The sequence below is a fragment of the Calonectris borealis genome, chromosome W, assembly GCF_964195595.1.
Source record: "Calonectris borealis chromosome W, bCalBor7.hap1.2, whole genome shotgun sequence".
Taxonomy (NCBI): Eukaryota; Metazoa; Chordata; class Aves; order Procellariiformes; family Procellariidae; genus Calonectris; species Calonectris borealis.
In genome coordinates this window covers 36,967,179-36,985,985 of record NC_134351.1, presented here as the reverse complement: position 1 = coordinate 36,985,985, position 18,807 = coordinate 36,967,179, and the positions used below count along the sequence as shown (strand labels likewise).

Below are 18,807 nucleotides of genomic sequence, written 5' to 3'. Positions count from 1 at the left end.
GGTCCCTGTCCCCCAGCCTGTGTCCCTGTCCCCAACGCCATATCCCTGTGCCCCAGTCCCTGTCCCCCAGCCCGTGTCCCTGTCCCCCAGCCCCGTATCCCTGTCCCCAGCCTGTATCCTTGTCCCCAGGTCCGTGTCCCCCAGCCTGTGTCCCTGTCCCCAACCCCATATCCCTGTGCCCCAGTGCCTGTCCCCCAGCCCCGTATCCCTGTCCCCAGCCTGTATCCTTGTCCCCAGGTCCCTGTCCCCAACCCCATATCCCTGTGCCCCAGTGCCTGTCCCCCAGCCTGTGTCCCTGTCCCCCAGCCCCGTATCCCTGTCCCCAGCCTGTATCCTTGTCCCCAGGTCCCTGTCCCCCAGCCTGTGTCCCTGTCCCCAACCCCATATCCCTGTGCCCCAGTGCCTGTCCCCCAGCCCGTGTCCCTGTCCCCCAGCCCCGTATCCCTGTCCCCAGCCTCTATCCTTGTCCCCAGGTCCCTGTCCCCCAGCCTGTGTCCCTGTCCCCAACCCCATATCCCTGTGCCCCAGTGCCTGACCCCAGCCTGTGTCCCTGTCCCCCAGCCCCATATCCCTGTCCCCAGCCTGTATCCTTGTCCCCAGGTCCCTGTCCCCCAGCCTGTGTCCCTGTCCCCAACCCCATATCCCTGTGCCCCAGTGCCTGTCCCCCAGCCCGTGTCCCTGTCCCCCAGCCCCGTATCCCTGTCCCCAGCCTGTATCCTTGTCCCCAGGTCCCTGTCCCCTAGCCTGTGTCCCTGTCCCCAACCCCATATCCCTGTGCTCCAGTGCCTGTCCCCCAGCCCGTGTCCCTGTCCCCCAGCCCCATATCCCTGTCCCCAGCCTGTATCCTTGTCCCCAGGTCCCTGTCCCCCAGCCTGTGTCCCTGTCCCCAACCCCATATCCCTGTGCCCCAGTGCCTGTCCCCCAGCCCGTGTCCCTGTCCCCCAGCCCCGTATCCCTGTCCCCAGCCTGTATCCTTGTCCCCAGGTCCCTGTCCCCCAACCTGTGTCTCTGTCCCCAACCCCATATCCCTGTGCCCCAGTGCCTGTCCCCCAGCCCGTGTCCCTGTCCCCCAGCCCCGTATCCCTGTCCCCAGCCTGTATCCTTGTCCCCAGGTCCCTGTCCCCCAGCCTGTGTCCCTGTCCCCAACCCCATATCCCTGTGCCCCAGTGCCTGTCCCCCAGCCCGTGTCCCTGTCCCCCAGCCCCGTATCCCTGTCCCCAGCCTGTATCCTTGTCCCCAGGTCCCTGTCCCCAACCCCATATCCCTGTGCCCCAGTGCCTGTCCCCCAGCCCGTGTCCCTGTCCCCCAGCCCCGTATCCCTGTCCCCAGCCTGTATCCTTGTCCCCAGGTCCCTGTCCCCCAGCCTGTGTCCCTGTCCCCAACCCCATATCCCTGTGCCCCAGTGCCTGTCCCCCAGCCCATGTCCCTGTCCCCCAGCCCCGTATCCCTGTCCCCAGCCTGTATCCTTGTCCCCAGGTCCCTGTCCCCCAGCCTGTTTCCCTGTCCCCAACCCCATATCCCTGTGCCCCAGTGCCTGTCCCCCAGCCCGTGTCCCTGTCCCCCAGCCCCGTATCCCTGTCCCCAGCCTGTATCCTTGTCCCCAGGTCCCTGTCCCCAACCCCATATCCCTGTGCCCCAGTGCCTGTCCCCCAGCCCGTGTCCCTGTCCCCCAGCCCCGTATCCCTGTCCCCAGCCTGTATCCTTGTCCCCAGGTCCCTGTCCCCCAGCCTGTGTCCCTGTCCCCAACGCCATATCCCTGTGCCCCAGTGCCTGTCCCCCAGCCCGTGTCCCTGTCCCCCAGCCCCGTATCCCTGTCCCCAGCCTGTATCCTTGTCCCCAGGTCCGTGTCCCCCAGCCTGTGTCCCTGTCCCCAACCCCATATCCCTGTGCCCCAGTGCCTGTCCCCCAGCCCCGTATCCCTGTCCCCAGCCTGTATCCTTGTCCCCAGGTCCCTGTCCCCAACCCCATATCCCTGTGCCCCAGTGCCTGTCCCCCAGCCCGTGTCCCTGTCCCCCAGCCCCGTATCCCTGTCCCCAGCCTGTATCCTTGTCCCCAGGTCCCTGTCCCCCAACCTGTGTCTCTGTCCCCAACCCCATATCCCTGTGCCCCAGTGCCTGTCCCCCAGCCCGTGTCCCTGTCCCCCAGCCCCGTATCCCTGTCCCCAGCCTGTATCCTTGTCCCCAGGTCCCTGTCCCCCAGCCTGTGTCCCTGTCCCCAACCCCATATCCCTGTGCCCCAGTGCCTGTCCCCCAGCCCGTGTCCCTGTCTCCCAGCCCCGTATCCCTGTCCCCAGCCTGTATCCTTGTCCCCAGGTCCCTGTCCCCAACCCCATATCCCTGTGCCCCAGTGCCTGTCCCCCAGCCCGTGTCCCTGTCCCCCAGCCCCGTATCCCTGTCCCCAGCCTGTATCCTTGTCCCCAGGTCCCTGTCCCCCAGCCTGTGTCCCTGTCCCCAACCCCATATCCCTGTGCCCCAGTGCCTGTCCCCCAGCCCATGTCCCTGTCCCCCAGCCCCGTATCCCTGTCCCCAGCCTGTATCCTTGTCCCCAGGTCCCTGTCCCCCAGCCTGTTTCCCTGTCCCCAACCCCATATCCCTGTGCCCCAGTGCCTGTCCCCCAGCCCGTGTCCCTGTCCCCCAGCCCCGTATCCCTGTCCCCAGCCTGTATCCTTGTCCCCAGGTCCCTGTCCCCAACCCCATATCCCTGTGCCCCAGTGCCTGTCCCCCAGCCCGTGTCCCTGTCCCCCAGCCCCGTATCCCTGTCCCCAGCCTGTATCCTTGTCCCCAGGTCCCTGTCCCCCAGCCTGTGTCCCTGTCCCCAACGCCATATCCCTGTGCCCCAGTGCCTGTCCCCCAGCCCGTGTCCCTGTCCCCCAGCCCCGTATCCCTGTCCCCAGCCTGTATCCTTGTCCCCAGGTCCGTGTCCCCCAGCCTGTGTCCCTGTCCCCAACCCCATATCCCTGTGCCCCAGTGCCTGTCCCCCAGCCCCGTATCCCTGTCCCCAGCCTGTATCCTTGTCCCCAGGTCCCTGTCCCCAACCCCATATCCCTGTGCCCCAGTGCCTGTCCCCCAGCCTGTGTCGCTGTCCCCCAGCCCCGTATCCCTGTCCCCAGCCTGTATCCTTGTCCCCAGGTCCCTGTCCCCAACCCCATATCCCTGTGCCCCAGTGCCTGTCCCCCAGCCTGTGTCCCTGTCCCCCAGCCCCGTATCCCTGTCCCCAGCCTGTATCCTTGTCCCCAGGTCCCTGTCCCCCAGCCTGTGTCCCTGTCCCCAACCCCATATCCCTGTGCCCCAGTGCCTGTCCCCCAGCCCGTGTCCCTGTCCCCCAGCCCCGTATCCCTGTCCCCAGCCTGTATCCTTGTCCCCAGGTCCCTGTCCCCCAGCCTGTGTCCCTGTCCCCAACCCCATATCCCTGTGCCCCAGTGCCTGTCCCCCAGGCCGTGTCCCTGTCCCCCAGCCCCGTATCCCTGTCCCCAGCCTGTATCCTTGTCCCCAGGTCCCTGTCCCCTAGCCTGTGTCCCTGTCCCCAACCCCATATCCCTGTGCCCCAGTGCCTGTCCCCCAGCCCGTGTCCCTGTCCCCCAGCCCGATATCCCTGTCCCCAGCCTGTATCCTTGTCCCCAGGTCCCTGTCCCCCAGCCTGTGTCCCTGTCCCCAACCCCATATCCCTGTGCCCCAGTGCCTGTCCCCCAGGCCGTGTCCCTGTCCCCCAGCCCCGTATCCCTGTCCCCAGCCTCTATCCTTGTCCCCAGGTCCCTGTCCCCAACCCCATATCCCTGTGCCCCAGTGCCTGTCCCCCAGCCCGTGTCCCTGTCCCCCAGCCCCGTATCCCTGTCCCCAGCCTGTATCCTTGTCCCCAGGTCCCTGTCCCCCAGCCTGTGTCCCTGTCCCCAACCCCATATCCCTGTGCCCCAGTGCCTGTCCCCCAGCCCGTGTCCCTGTCCCCCAGCCCCGTATCCCTGTCCCCAGCCTGTATCCTTGTCCCCAGGTCCCTGTCCCCCAGCCTGTGTCCCTGTCCCCAACCCCATATCCCTGTGCCCCAGTGCCTGTCCCCCAGGCCGTGTCCCTGTCCCCCAGCCCCGTATCCCTGTCCCCAGCCTGTATCCTTGTCCCCAGGTCCCTGTCCCCAACCCCATATCCCTGTGCCCCAGTGCCTGTCCCCCAGCCCGTGTCCCTGTCCCCCAGCCCCGTATCCCTGTCCCCAGCCTGTATCCTTGTCCCCAGGTCCCTGTCCCCCAGCCTGTGTCCCTGTCCCCAACCCCATATCCCTGTGCCCCAGTGCCTGTCCCCCAGCCCGTGTCCCTGTCCCCCAGCCCCGTATCCCTGTCCCCAGCCTGTATCCTTGTCCCCAGGTCCCTGTCCCCCAGCCTGTGTCCCTGTCCCCAACCCCATATCCCTGTGCCCCAGTGCCTGTCCCCCAGCCTGTGTCCCTGTCCCCCAGCCCCGTATCCCTGTCCCCAGCCTGTATCCTTGTCCCCAGGTCCCTGTCCCCCAGCCTGTGTCCCTGTCCCCAACCCCATATCCCTGTGCCCCAGTGCCTGTCCCCCAGCCCGTGTCCCTGTCCCCCAGCCCCGTATCCCTGTCCCCAGCCTGTATCCTTGTCCCCAGGTCCCTGTCCCCAACCCCAGCCTGTGTCCCTGTCCCCAACCCCATATCCCTGTGCCCCAGTGCCTGACCCCAGCCCGTGTCCCTGTCCCCCAGCCCCGTATCCCTGTCCCCAGCCTGTATCCTTGTCCCCAGGTCCCTGTCCCCAACCCCATAATCCCTGTGCCCCAGTGCCTGTCCCCCAGCCCGTGTCCCTGTCCCCCAGCCCCGTATCCCTGTCCCCAGCCTGTATCCTTGTCCCCAGGTCCCTGTCCCCAACCCCATATCCCTGTGCCCCAGTGCCTGTCCCCCAGCCCGTGTCCCTGTCCCCCAGCCCCGTATCCCTGTCCCCAGCCTGTATCCTTGTCCCCAGGTCCCTGTCCCCCAGCCTGTGTCCCTGTCCCCAACCCCATATCCCTGTGCCCCAGTGCCTGTCCCCCAGCCCGTGTCCCTGTCCCCCAGCCCCGTATCCCTGTCCCCAGCCTGTATCCTTGTCCCCAGGTCCCTGTCCCCAACCCCATATCTCTGTGCCCCAGTGCCTGTCCCCCAGCCCGTGTCCCTGTCCCCCAGCCCCGTATCCCTGTCCCCAGCCTGTATCCTTGTCCCCAGGTCCCTGTCCCCCAGGCTGTGTCTCTGTCCCCAACCCCATATCCCTGTGCCCCAGTGCCTGTCCCCCAGCCTGTGTCCCTGTCCCCCAGCCCCGTATCCCTGTCCCCAGCCTGTATCCTTGTCCCCAGGTCCCTGTCCCCCAGCCTGTGTCCCTGTCCCCAACCCCATATCCCTGTGCCCCAGTGCCTGTCCCCCAGCCTGTGTCCCTGTCCCCCAGCCCCGTACCCCTGCCCCCAGCCTGTATCCTTGTCCCAGGTCCCTGTCCCCAACCCCATATCCCTGAGCCCCAGTGCCTGTCCCCCAGCCTGTGTCCCTGTCCCCCAGCCCCGTATCCCTGTCCCCAGCCTGTATCCTTGTCCCCAGGTCCCTGTCCCCCAGCCTGTGTCCCTGTCCCCAACCCCATATCCCTGTGCCCCAGTGCCTGTCCCCCAGCCCCGTATCCCTGTCCCCAGCCTGTATCCTTGTCCCCAGGTCCCTGTCCCCAACCCCATATCCCTGTGCCCCAGTGCCTGTCCCCCAGCCCGTGTCCCTGTCCCCCAGCCCCGTATCCCTGTCCCCAGCCTGTATCCTTGTCCCCAGGTCCCTGTCCCCCAGCCTGTGTCCCTGTCCCCAACCCCATATCCCTGTGCCCCAGTGCCTGTCCCCCAGCCTGTGTCCCTGTCCCCCAGCCCCGTATCCCTGTCCCCAGCCTGTATCCTTGTCCCCAGGTCCCTGTCCCCCAGCCTGTGTCCCTGTCCCCAACCCCATATCCCTGTGCCCCAGTGCCTGTCCCCCAGCCCGTGTCCCTGTCCCCCAGCCCCGTATCCCTGTCCCCAGCCTGTATCCTTGTCCCCAGGTCCCTGTCCCCCAGCCTGTGTCCCTGTCCCCAACCCCATATCCCTGTGCCCCAGTGCCTGACCCCAGCCTGTGTCCCTGTCCCCCAGCCCCGTATCCCTGTCCCCAGCCTGTATCCTTGTCCCCAGGTCCCTGTCCCCAACCCCATAATCCCTGTGCCCCAGTGCCTGTCCCCCAGCCCGTGTCCCTGTCCCCCAGCCCCGTATCCCTGTCCCCAGCCTGTATCCTTGTCCCCAGGTCCCTGTCCCCAGCCTGTATCCTTGTCCCCAGGTCCCTGTCCCCCAGCCTGTGTCCCTGTCCCCAACCCCATATCCCTGTGCCCCAGTGCCTGTCCCCCAGCCTGTGTCCCTGTCCCCCAGCCCCGTATCCCTGTCCCCAGCCTGTATCCTTGTCCCCAGGTCCCTGTCCCCAACCCCATATCTCTGTGCCCCAGTGCCTGTCCCCCAGCCCGTGTCCCTGTCCCCCAGCCCCGTATCCCTGTCCCCAGCCTGTATCCTTGTCCCCAGGTCCCTGTCCCCCAGGCTGTGTCTCTGTCCCCAACCCCATATCCCTGTGCCCCAGTGCCTGTCCCCCAGCCTGTGTCCCTGTCCCCCAGCCCCGTATCCCTGTCCCCAGCCTGTATCCTTGTCCCCAGGTCCCTGTCCCCCAGCCTGTGTCCCTGTCCCCAACCCCATATCCCTGTGCCCCAGTGCCTGTCCCCCAGCCTGTGTCCCTGTCCCCCAGCCCCGTATCCCTGTCCCCAGCCTGTATCCTTGTCCCAGGTCCCTGTCCCCAACCCCATATCCCTGTGCCCCAGTGCCTGTCCCCCCGCCTGTGTCCCTGTCCCCCAGCCCCGTATCCCTGTCCCCAGCCTGTATCCTTGTCCCCAGGTCCCTGTCCCCCAGCCTGTGTCCCTGTCCCCAACCCCATATCCCTGTGCCCCAGTGCCTGTCCCCCAGCCCCGTATCCCTGTCCCCAGCCTGTATCCTTGTCCCCAGGTCCCTGTCCCCAACCCCATATCCCTGTGCCCCAGTGCCTGTCCCCCAGCCCGTGTCCCTGTCCCCCAGCCCCGTATCCCTGTCCCCAGCCTGTATCCTTGTCCCCAGGTCCCTGTCCCCCAGCCTGTGTCCCTGTCCCCAACCCCATATCCCTGTGCCCCAGTGCCTGTCCCCCAGCCCGTGTCCCTGTCCCCCAGCCCCGTATCCCTGTCCCCAGCCTGTATCCTTGTCCCCAGGTCCCTGTCCCCAACCCCATATCCCTGTGCCCCAGTGCCTGTCCCCCAGCCCGTGTCCCTGTCCCCCAGCCCCGTATCCCTGTCCCCAGCCTGTATCCTTGTCCCCAGGTCCCTGTCCCCCAGCCTGTTTCCCTGTCCCCAACCCCATATCCCTGTGCCCCAGTGCCTGACCCCAGCCCGTGTCCCTGTCCCCCAGCCCCGTATCCCTTTCCCCAGCCTGTATCCTTGTCCCCAGGTCCCTGTCCCCCAGCCTGTGTCCCTGTCCCCAACCCCATATCCCTGTGCCCCAGTGCCTGTCCCCCAGCCCGTGTCCCTGTCCCCCAGCCCTGTATCCCTGTCCCCAGCCTGTATCCTTGTCCCCAGGTCCCTGTCCCCCAGCCTGTGTCCCTGTCCCCAACCCCATATCCCTGTGCCCCAGTGCCTGTCCCCCAGCCTGTGTCCCTGTCCCCCAGCCCCGTATCCCTGCCCCAGACTATGTCCCTGTCCCCAGTCCGTGTCTCTGTCCCCAGCCCATATCCTAGTCCCCAGCCCGTATCCCTGTCCACCAGCCTGTCCCCAGCCCCATGTCTTGTCTTGTCCCCCAGCCTATATCCCTGTCCCCAGCCTCAGGTCCCTGTCCCCCAGCCCGTATCCCCGTCCCTGCCCGTGTGCCTGTCCCCCGGTGCCCCGAGCAGCGGCGGGGCCACCCCGGGAAGAACGGGGCGGTGCGGGGGGGCGGTGCGCTGCCGCTAGGGAGTGACGCGAGTCGGGGCCAATGGTCGCGCGGGGGCGGCCCCGGGGGCGGGGTGAGTGACGTCATGGGCGGTGGCGCGCGGCGGGGCTGCTGGCGGTGCGCGCCCCACGGCAGCCGGCGCGGCGGCATGGGCCGGCGGGGCGGCGGCCAGCGGCGGCTGCTCGCCCTCCTCCTCCGCCTCCCCCTGCTGCTCATGCCGCTCCTCCTCCTGCCGCCGCCCGCCGGTGAGTGCCGCGGGGCCGGGGGCGCGGGGGGGTGTGCGTGCAACGGGTGTAGGGCACACATGCGACGGGGCACAGGGCCGAGTATGGGATGGGGTGCAGGAGTGCACATGAACGGAGCACGGGGTGCATGATCAGTGGGGCAGAGGGTGCATGTGCAATGGGGCACAGGGATGCACATTAACGGGGCACAGGAGTGCTTGTGCAATGGGAATGAGGTACACATGCAATGGGGTGCAGAGTGCATGTGCTGTGGGGCATGGGGTGCTTGTGTAGTGGGGCACAGGGATATGCTTTCGATGGGTATGAGGTACACGAGCAATGGGATGTGGGGTGTGCACGCAATGGGTCAGGGGGTGGGTGAGAATGGAGCACAGGGGTGTGTGTGCAGTGGGGCGCAGTGTCTGCCTGCTATGGGATGCAGGATGCACATGCAATGGGACATGGTGAGTCTGTGCAACAAGGGATGGGGTGTGCATGCAGTGGGGTTTGGGGTACATGTGCAACAAGGCACAGAGGTGTGCCCAGTTGGGTGTGGGGTGTGTGTGCAATGGGGCAGGAGGTGCATGTGCGATGGGGCAGACGCGTGTGCAATGGGGTGTTTGCATAATGGGGCATGGAGATGCATGTGCAGAGGGTAACAGATGCCTATGCAATGGGGCGCAAGGATGTGCGTGCAGTGGGGCATGACGATAAGCATGCTGTGGGGCATGGGGTACCCATGCATTGGGGCATGGAGATAAATGTGCAGTGGGGCACAGAGGTGTGTGTGCCAGGAGGACACAGGCAGTGCACATGCAGTGGAACACCCGGGGGGGGCAGGTGCATGGGCAGTGGGTCCGGGAGGCTGCAGATGCAGCGGGTCCCCAGGGCAGAGGGCTGTGCGCATGCAGTGGGGCAGCGGGGATGGACAGCCTGCAGGGAGGGGGATGTGTGCGCAGCGAGGCATCGGGATGTGCGGGGGGGACACCGGCGGGACTATGTGAGACGATGAGTGTGCTATGGGGCACGGGAGCTGGCTTGGAGACGGGGCTGCGGGGGGGTACACGAGGGTGTGGAGGGGGCATCCCCTGGGGAGGGGGGGCAGCTGGCCGGGGGCTGCCCGTGCCGCGGGGCCGGGCTGCAGGGCGGGGGCCCCTATGGGGCAGCGGTGGGGCGGCCGCGGGAGCTGTCCGCGGTGCTGTCCACCGGCCGCGACCTGGGGCTGTGGTCCCGGAGCGGGGGGGTCCCGCGGCTCCGGTTGCTGGCCTGGGGCAGAGTGGCACTTGCTTTCCCCCCTCTATGAATAGGAAATCCCGCTCCGTCCTCCAGCACCTTCCCCTGTGCTCTGGCCACACCGCCACGGGGCTTCAGTCTGACCCTCTCCCTGCAGCTGGCTCCCCCTGCCTTGCCTCGGGCAAGTGGGCATGGGGAACCGCGCTGGGACCGGGAGGCTCCAAGTGCTTTCCCCCATGCCATCTCCTGGAGTTGCATTCAACATCCTCTCCTCCCTGGGGTCCCCTGCCAGGTCACTGTCCCCACGTGGGGAGGGGAGCTGTGGAGTGGCTTGGTGGTTCATAGTGTGGAAATTGGGATCGGGTGCTCTTGCACTGAGACAGGTATTTCATGCCTGGCTTGTGTTGGCTGGCAGCAAAGGGGAGGGGGAGCTGCCTTTGTTCCAGGCAAGAGAGCAGATGCATGTCAGTGTACAGCTGGCTGGGGCTGCACACACGCAGCACAAACACACGTGCGCACAAGCACATGCATGCACTCCCATCCAGGTGCACACTGTGCAAAGCAGCCCTTCTTCTCAGCTATCCCACTCCCCACTGGATGAGTCCTCCTGGGCACAGCCCTGTTTCCAGCCCATCCTCTGCTGGCATCCCCCTTGCCAGCAGCTTGTAGGGAGGTGCATCTCATCCTTGGTGCATCTCTAGGGAATAATGGATGGGTCTCCCAGGCTGGCACTGGGGAAGTGTGGCAATGGTAGGGTGAAGTTACAGCTGCTGTCTGGAGACCAGGTCTCCCTTGTCTCCACTGTGCCAAGGAAGTGGCTGCCTCTCTGCTGCCGGGGCTCCTGGAAATCCCTGGAAATCAAACTGTCAGACAGTTGGGCAGGGAGATGTGGCCCCAGTGAGCACTGTGGGCTTGCAGGAAGTGTCTTGCAGACATGGGGCTGTGCACAGCCACGCGTACCCATGCATGTGGGTGGGCATGCCTCCACTTTGCCATACATGCAGACAGCACCCACATACGTGCACACATATGTGCACCATTTCTCCTCCACAAACCACGGGAGAGCTGGGAGGCTGTGCAGGAAGTGCACTGCTTGCTCCTCCTTCTCGTGGCTCTAGGGTGGGACTCTGCGGTTTATGATGGGCTCTGTGCTGAGCCTCCTTGGCAGGCAGAGAAGGGGGGAATCTGTGTGTCCCTGTGGGAGCTGACCTGTTGGGGCAGAGCTGGAGCCATGGGGAATGGCCCTTTATTACAGGTAAAATGTGGGGAGCAGATCCTCACTGAAGAAGATGATGAGTTGAAAGAGGTGGGCTGCACCTGGGCAGAGCCTGAGCAGCCAGGGCCAAGGGCTCCTCAGGTTCCAGAGGATGAGTGCCCACAGTTCCAGGAACTGGGCTTGAGGCAATGTTGAACCGGGCACGATGATGCAGACTGTGCCAGGGCTGGGAGACGCAGCTGGGACAGCTGACGTCAGCCCTGGGGACACACTGAAATGGCACAGTCCCAGCCCCTCCTGCCTCCGGGCTGCTGGTTTTGGGGCATGTTCAGATCCTGGGTGGGCTTGGTCTGGCAGGGGTGCTGCACCCCCCCAGCCCCCCACCCTGCTGAGAGCCCCTTGGGTCTCCTCTGCAGATGGGCTCTTCGTGACCAACTACTTCACCCGCACACCACGCAAGCTCAGCCCCTTCCGCTCCTTTGCCAGCATTGAGCTCTTCCACTTCCACATCCCCGAGGACACAGTCATCGCTGTCTGGAACCTCATCACCTTCAAGGAGCAGGGTGGCACCTTCGGGGACCAATGCCCAGACCGTAGCATCACCGTGTGAGTAAGCAGCCTGCCCTGTCTGTTTCCTTCCTTCCTGCCTGCCTCTGCCTGCCCCTGCTGCCCCCTGCCTGGACTTGCCTTGGAGCCTGCCTGCTCTTGTCTGCTTCTTGCTTGCACATGCACTTGTGCATGTATGTACATGCATGCACACATGCAGAGGGGCACTCATGCATACACATGCACATAGGCATGTAGATGTGGTGCTTAGGGACATGGTTTAGTGGTGGACTTGGCAGTGCTAAGTTAACGGTTGGACTTGATGATCTTAGAGGTCTTTTCCAACCTAAACGATTCTATGATTCTATGATTCTGTGATATATGCACATACATTCACACACACACACACATGCGCACACACTCACCCCCCATGATTCATCTTCCCAGGACCATTGCAGGCTCCACTCTTTTGTGCATCTCATACATGAACAGTTTTGCTTGAACACCCACCCAGGGAAGCTCACAATCTCCAGCAAGGTCCCAGCTTACAGACGGCTTCCCCATCATGTCTTTGAACTTCCTAATAGCATGGAGGACAGACCTCCACGTGTAGGGCAGGCTGGCCCTGCCACGATGCCCAGCCTGTGCCCTGCTAATTGCTGTCTCTCCTGCAGGTATTTCCGCTCAGGGGCTCCCTCCGTCATTAACCCGCTGCACACGCACTTCCCCAGGGACACGGCTGTCCCTGGCTCCTTCGCACTGACCCTCACCTGGACCCTGCCCAACCGCACCACGGGGGTGTTCAATGTCACCAGCCCACTGCCCGGGGACTGGTTCCTGGCTGCCCACTTGCCCAAAGATGAGGGCAAGATCTCTGTCAAGGTGAAGGGCTTGGGGGGACGGTGGAGTGGCAGGGCTTGCTGCAGGGCTCTGCTGGCAATGCCTGGGGCAGGTGTCCCAAGTGGGGCACATGGGGGGCAGGAGGACTACCACATCTCTTGGTGGGGGTCCTGGGCACATCTGGATGGAGGACACCTGGGCAGACTGCATCCCAACCCTTTGCCGCGGTGCGGGGTCCGCAGCTGGGGGATGGTGGCTCTGTGCGGCCGGTCCCCCCCGCCCCGTGTTGACTGTCCTGCTGGTGCAGGGGCTCTACGAGGAGTGCCAGTATCTCTTCCAGCCACAGCTCATTGTGCAGCGCCTGGTGAACATTGCCGTGCTGTACCCCGGTTACGTCACCGAGCAGAGCATGGCCCCCCACAACCGCTCCTGCCTCTACAAGTGAGTGCGAGAGGGTCTCTTAAGGAGGAGGCATCCCTAGGGTGGGGAGCTTAGGGTGCCCCATCCCTCTGGCTTGCCTCCCCAGCCCTGTTGGTCCATGCTGAGGGGCAGGTCCTGACACCACTGTCCCGCAGGGTGTTTGTGCCCAGCTACACGTCGCGCGTGCTGGTGGAGGTGCTGCGGTGCCATGGGGCCGAGGGCTGCCCACTCTGGCTGCGTGTGCGGGCCAAGGCTCCCCCCTTGCACAACTCCACGGCGCTGGACTGCCGGGAGCACACTCCCTGCCAGCTGGCACTGGACCTGCCCTTCTGGCAGCACTGGTACTACGTGCTGGTGGAGAAACACCCTAGGGTGCCGGGCACCGTCTCCTTCCAGGTCACCGTGCAGCTCACAGGTGAGGGTGCATGGGGAGGTCTGGGTGGGGGGCATGGTCTTGACTCTGCTTGGGTGACTGGTGGGGGGGCAAAGGATGCCTGCAGGATCTGGCCCCAGCTGGGTGCGGGGTGATACCCAGCTCTGCTGGGATGGGGACACTGGGAGGCATTGGGGCTGGGTTGCAGATGCAGGTGAGTGGTGGGCAAGAAGGGGAGGTGGGAGCTAAGAGGGGGCTGGAGGGGCTGTGTGGTGCCCAGGCTGACAGCTCTGCCCTCCAGACTGCTCCCGACCCAGCCTGGCCCGTCCACCCTTCCTGCCCTCCAGTGCCTCCATGAACATGACCCACTCCTTCGGCTCCGTGGGTGGGCTGGCACTGGGGGACAGCCCTCTGCCCGCCAGCCCCAACGGCACAAAGCACCCAGTCCCCATCCCCACTGCCTCGCCCACCAGCAAGCGGTGCTGGCCAGTCCACCCCACACTGCGCAATGAGCTGGACACCTTCTCCGTCCACTTCTACATCTTCTTTGGGCCCAACGTGTCAGTGCCACCTGACCACCCCGCTGTCTTCGTCATCAGCCTCCTACCGGTGCTGGACAGTGGTGGGGTGCTCAACCTGGAGCTGCGGCTCAATGTGGTGAGGTGGCCACACTGCGCCCCAGACGGGGCAGGGCAGCCTGGGGGGGGGCGGGCTGGGAGATGGGTGATGTTGGGGCTGCAGCAAGGCAAGGGACAGGATTTGGGGTGCTCTTGGGTCATGGGCCATGGTTTGGGAGCTCTTGGGTGATAGAGCACAGATTAGGGTGCTCTAAGGGCAGGATGATGGCCTGGATTTGGGGTGTTCTTAGGTGATGGGCAGTGGGTTAAGACACTGCTAGGTGGTGTGCCGCGAGCTGGGTGCTGTCAGAGCAGGGGACATCCCTGGCACTGGTTTAGGGCTATCTCCTCCTCTGCCATCAGAGCTCCCTGTGTGGTGAGAACGCGACAGTGTTCGGGTGTCTGAACCATGAAGTCCCGCTGATGTCCAGTGACAACGCATCAGTCACCTGCAAGACAGGTAGGCTGGGCTGTGCATGTCCATCCTGCCGTGGCCATGGGGGTCACACCCCCCCACGTGTCCAGTGAGAGGCTGAGTGGGAGAAGGCAGAGACCATGGGGGCATCTGGCCCTGGAGCCTGGCACAGGGCGCCCTATCCCAGCTCTGCCCAGGGGAAGGGGCTGCCCCCTGCCCTGCTCACCCGGAGCTTTCCCTGCCTGCAGAGTCCCTGGCAGGCTTCCTGCTCTCTGTCAATGCCACAGCCAGCCTCAGCCGCCTGCGGATTCCCTACCCCCAGACGGGCAGCTGGTACCTGAGCCTGCGCTCACTCTGTGCCACGGAGCACGGGTAAGAGCCCCAGCATGTCCCCTCCCTGCGTGCCCAGAGGGGACATCCCCGCCATGGCCTGCATCCATGTGTGCTGTGGGTCCGTGGGTGTACCTGGTCCTCGCCCAGCATGTCACCGCTCATGTGGCTTTGTGGGCTGTGTGTCACTGTGTGAGTGCCTGCATGGGCATGGATGGCTCTAGCTTGCACCTGCCTGACCATCTGTGGGTCCCCACGGCTCTTCCCTCTGTCTCTTGGTTAGGAAGCGCCTGTCAGCTTGCAAACGCCGTGCATCTGTTGGTGCCTGCCTGTCTCTGCGGCAGTGCCCATCTGTACCTGTGCCTGGGAGGGGACCGGGCTGTCACTGTGAGGACAAGGCTTGGCTGTGTGTATGAGGGGGCAGCCCTGGTCAGGCTGCTGTGCCCCTGCTCCACTCAGCATCTCCAGGGACCGGTTCCGTGTCTGCAACTCTGCTCCTGGCCTGTGTGCCTGCCCAAGAGTCCTGCGGAGGAGAGGGGTTGTTGTGTGCGTGTGTCTGTACATGTGAGAGTCCATGTGGGGCTCTGTGCCGTGCAGATGGTGCTCTGTGTGTGTTCAGTGCATGCATGCAGACAGCACTGGGTGTTTGGTGCATGCATGCGGATGGTGCTGCATGCACATTTGGTGCATGCATGCAGACAGCACCGCATGCGTGTTTGGGTTTGTGCAAGCAGACAGGGCTGTGCGTGTTCTTTGTGTGTGTGTGCAGATTTGGCTGCATGAACACACGCAGGAACAGCAGACACACGTGTAGACGTGCCCTGTGCATGTGTGCAGATGGTGCTGTGTACATGTTTGTGCATGTTGGGGTGCCTGCGTGTGCACAGGCAGCACTCTGTGCATGCTGTCCAGATGTGGGCCTGTCTGTGCTCCTGCATGCTGGAGGCTGCTGAGGTGCTGGGTGTGCCCAGAACTGTGTGCATGGGAGGCGCAGGGCAGCGGGGGTGGTGTGCCTGCTCTGACTCCTCCGCTGTGTTTCTAGTTCATGCTGAGTTGCCAGTTGCGGTTGGTCCTTCCATGACACGGTCACACGCAGGCATTGCAAAGCACGGTGTTTGCACAGCAAAATCCAGACGAAATAGGAGCCAGCTGAGTGCATTGCTAAAGGCAAAGTGGGTCTAAGCGTGGCCATGTTCCTCCTGCTCACCCAGCCTGGCACAGACAATTGCAGCGCAAAGATCCTTGGGGACCAGCTCTGAGCTGCCACGTGTAGCACCAAAGCAGCTCATTTCCGCGCTTGCTGAGTCCCTGGGTCTCCCATCATCAGCAATGTCTGGATGTGGTGGGTGCTTCTGGTGGAGGTAGGAGCTGCTCGAGGGGCGCAGGGCGAGGGCTGACCTCCTTCTCCTGCGCTGCAGGTTCGAGCCTTGCACCAACGTGACGGCCGAGGTGTACCTGCGTGCCTACCTCTCGCCCTGCATCAATGACTGTGGCATCTACGGCCAGTGCAAGCTGCTGCGCACCAACAACTACCTGTATGCCGCCTGCGAGTGCAAAGCTGGTGAGAGCTTCCCCAGGCACCCATGGTGCCCACTGCACCTGGGGACCCCCCCGGCATCCTCCCCTCCTCCCTGGGGGTTGTGCACCCCATTAGTCCTCCTGCGCCAGCTTTCCGCAGGGTGCTGGAAAGGGGCTTCCCTGCTCCCTCCCCAGCCACTGTAGGTGCTGCAGGGGTAATGGCAGTTCTCCCTGGCCACAGGCTGGAATGGCTGGGGCTGCACGGACAACGCTGAGGCTTTCTCCTACGGCTTCCAGCTCCTCTCCACGCTGCTGCTGTGCCTCAGCAATGTCATGTTCGTGCCTCCTGTGGCCATCGCCGTCCGCAGCCACTACCTCCTGGAAGCCGCCATCTACATCTTCACCATGTTCTTCTCCACTGTGAGTGCAGGGTTGGGGGCAACTGGGGGGCAGGCGATGGACCGGGGCTGTGTGAGGTGGCTCTCACACCCTTTCCCCCCCGCCCCAGTTTTACCACGCCTGTGACCAGCCTGGCATTGTGGTGTTCTGCATCATGGAGTATGATGTGCTGCAGTTCTGCGACTTCCTGGGCTCCCTCATGTCCGTCTGGGTCACCGTCATCGCCATGGCTCGGCTCCAGCCCGTGGTCAAGCAGGCGAGTGGGGGGAGGGAGCATGCAGGGTGGCCAGAAAAGGGACCCATCCTGACATGTGCCCCACTGCCCCATAGGTGCTGTACCTGCTGGGGGCCATGCTGCTCTCCATGGCTCTGCAGATGGACCGCCACGGGCTCTGGAACCTGCTGGGGCCCAGCCTCTTCGCCTTAGGGATCATGGCCATTGCCTGGGTAAGGAGATGCTGTCCCCACCCATTCCCTTATGTCCCCATCCCGGCCGCACTCCGTGTCCTGCCCAGCCATCCAGTCCCACTCCCCTGCCAGCATCTTCCCTCCGCTGCCTTCACCCTTCCCATGAACCGCCTTCCCTGGCTCGTGGGGGACACGGCACCACAGCGGAGGGGCCATGCCCATCCCCGCAAGGGCTGCCTCTTCCAGCCCCCACTTTCCCTACCGCAGATGGCTCGCACCATCCGGCGCCGCCACTGCTACCCGCCGACCTGGAAGCGCTGGGCTTTCTACCTGTGCCCGGGAGCGCTGATTGCAGTGGCTGCCATGCTGCTCTACACCTTTGTGGAGACGGAGGAGAACTACTTCTACATCCACAGCATCTGGCACCTGCTCATCGCCGGCAGCATCGGCTTCCTGCTGCCACCCCGTGCCAAGCCCAGCAGGCGCCTGGGGCCTCTGCCCCGGCGCAAGGGCTGCGGGTACCAGCTCTGCATCAATGAACAGGAGGAGCTGGGGCTCATTGACCCAGCCATGGCCTCCATCAACAGCATTTGTACCAGCTGATGCCATCGGCGGCCCGGACTCCTCTGTCATGGACAGCAGCCCTGCGGGGCCCGGCACCCTCTCTCTTTGCTGGCCACCCATCCCAGGAGAGCCAGGACTCCTCTGGGCGGGTGCACAGCCGCCCGTGCCGCCCTGTTCTTGCAATTACAGCCTGGTTGAACTTGTCTCCAGGAGTTGCTGCGGCTCAGTTCAGTGCAGAGCTGGGGGGGGCTCGAGGCTGAGCTGGGGCCACACTCTCTTTGCAGGGCCATGGAGGTGCCCAGGGGACATGGCTGGGTGCAGAGGAGGGAATGGCAACAGACTCCTGCTCTTGCTCAGGGTCCTGTGGCAAGAGCTCCTGCTCTGCGGTGGGCTGCTCTGGGGCTGACGCAGCTCCGGCATGGAGCAAGGTGGCTGGCAAGAGGTGGGGGGCCAGGGGCTCCAGCCTTTTGGCTCACTGCAGGGCAGGCTGCAAAGCTGGGAGGACTTCACCGTGGTACTGAGCTCTTGTGGGATGGCTGTAATGCCTGACCCATAGGAAGCCATGCTGTGCCAGGGCAGCCGGGGTCCCTCCCAAGCTGGCAGGACCGTGGGGAGCCCATAGCCCTGGGGGAAGCTGCCAGTGGGGAGTGGTCCCGGTGCTGCCTGCTGTGGCGATGCACGGGGCTGAGAGTGCACTGTCTGCAAGGGCCACATCCCCAGCAGCTCACAGCCCCATTCATGTCACCCCACTGCCTGGATCAGCCCCCCTCGGTGCCCCACACGTGGGTGCGCCCACCCAGGAGCAGTGGAGTGGCAACCCTGTGTCCCTGTCGGTGCCACCAGCCATGAGCAGCTGCCCTGTCTCTGCAGGGCACTAAGCATCACTGGGAGGGGGCATTGCAAGGCCTGTACCCCCCCATCTGGTTGGGGCAACCCTGTCTCAGACCCTGTTCCTCATCCCCCCCGATGGTCAGACCCATGGGCTCAGCACCCACCTGAGCTGGTGATGACTGCGGTGTGGTGGCAAACACCCGAGCTGTGCATGTGGCTCAAGGACGGGGCATTTCCACCCTGCCCCTGCAGCTCGAAGGGGGCAAGATGGACCAGAGAGGAGAGGGGAAACCCCACTGCCCCTTCTCACCCCTGCGGGGGACTGCTCCAACCCCGCAGGCTCTTCCCAACCCCGCAGGGTTCTTCGGGGGTGAGTCCCCAGGCAAAGCTCTGCATCCCAGTGGTCACATCCTGACTCAGCAGAGCCACCCGCCAGAAGCCCCCCTCCCCGTACGACAGGGACAGAGCCCAAGCGCAGGGAGATTTACTGGATGCCTAACAGGATTAGCAACTGTGGGTGGGCAGCTCTGTAATAGGATTGCAATCTAATTAAACCTGCTGCTTGGGAGCTGGGACCCAGCAGGCCGGAGCGGGGTGGGCTCGGGGGGCTGTGGGGGTGGCTGGAGGGGACGGCGGGGATGGGACAGGCAGGAGCAGAAGGAGGGGTGAGCTGGCGAGGGCCATGGCGGTGGCGGCATGTTCAGGGCTTTGCTGTCCGCATCTCTGGGCTGTGCTGGGGGCAATGGCCGCAGGGAGCCAGCCTGGCGTGGAGGCATGCTGGGCAGCCCGGGAAGCTGGGCAGGAGCCCCGGTCACTGTGCAAGGGGGCTGGGGGACCTGCACCCACCGCCCTCCTCCCCCTGAGAGCTCACCCTCCAGCCCTTTCTCTGCCATGCCAAATGCCCTGTCTGGTCCAGGGGGCTGAT

The 18,807-nt window shown here is 64.8% G+C and overlaps 1 protein-coding gene across 1 annotated transcript; it reads left to right on the top strand.

The window, feature by feature from the left end:
* The first annotated feature begins 10,636 nt into the window (after positions 1-10,636).
* On the top strand, positions 10,637-17,090 carry LOC142074963 (transmembrane protein 8B-like). The gene is made up of 13 exons (XM_075135971.1): positions 10,637-10,811; positions 11,038-11,227; positions 11,842-12,049; positions 12,315-12,448; positions 12,583-12,842; positions 13,102-13,457; positions 13,781-13,877; positions 14,081-14,204; positions 15,581-15,723; positions 15,922-16,100; positions 16,189-16,335; positions 16,410-16,526; positions 16,755-17,090. Exons 1-13 carry the CDS (start codon positions 10,637-10,639, stop codon positions 17,088-17,090), a joined length of 2,466 nt encoding a protein of 821 aa, XP_074992072.1.
* The last annotated feature ends 1,717 nt before the right edge of the window (positions 17,091-18,807 follow it).

What these genes read in the sequence shown, in the direction of transcription:
- LOC142074963 (XM_075135971.1), top strand. Translation starts at nt 10,637, where the DNA reads ATGGGGAATGGCCCTTTATTACAGGTAAAATGTGGGGAGCAGATCCTC. An exon ending in TGGAGCTGCGGCTCAATGTG is followed by an intron (nt 13,458 to 13,780) that starts GTGAGGTGGCCA and finishes CTCTGCCATCAG; the next exon opens with AGCTCCCTGTGTGGTGAGAA. An exon ending in GGATCATGGCCATTGCCTGG is followed by an intron (nt 16,527 to 16,754) that starts GTAAGGAGATGC and finishes TCCCTACCGCAG; the next exon opens with ATGGCTCGCACCATCCGGCG.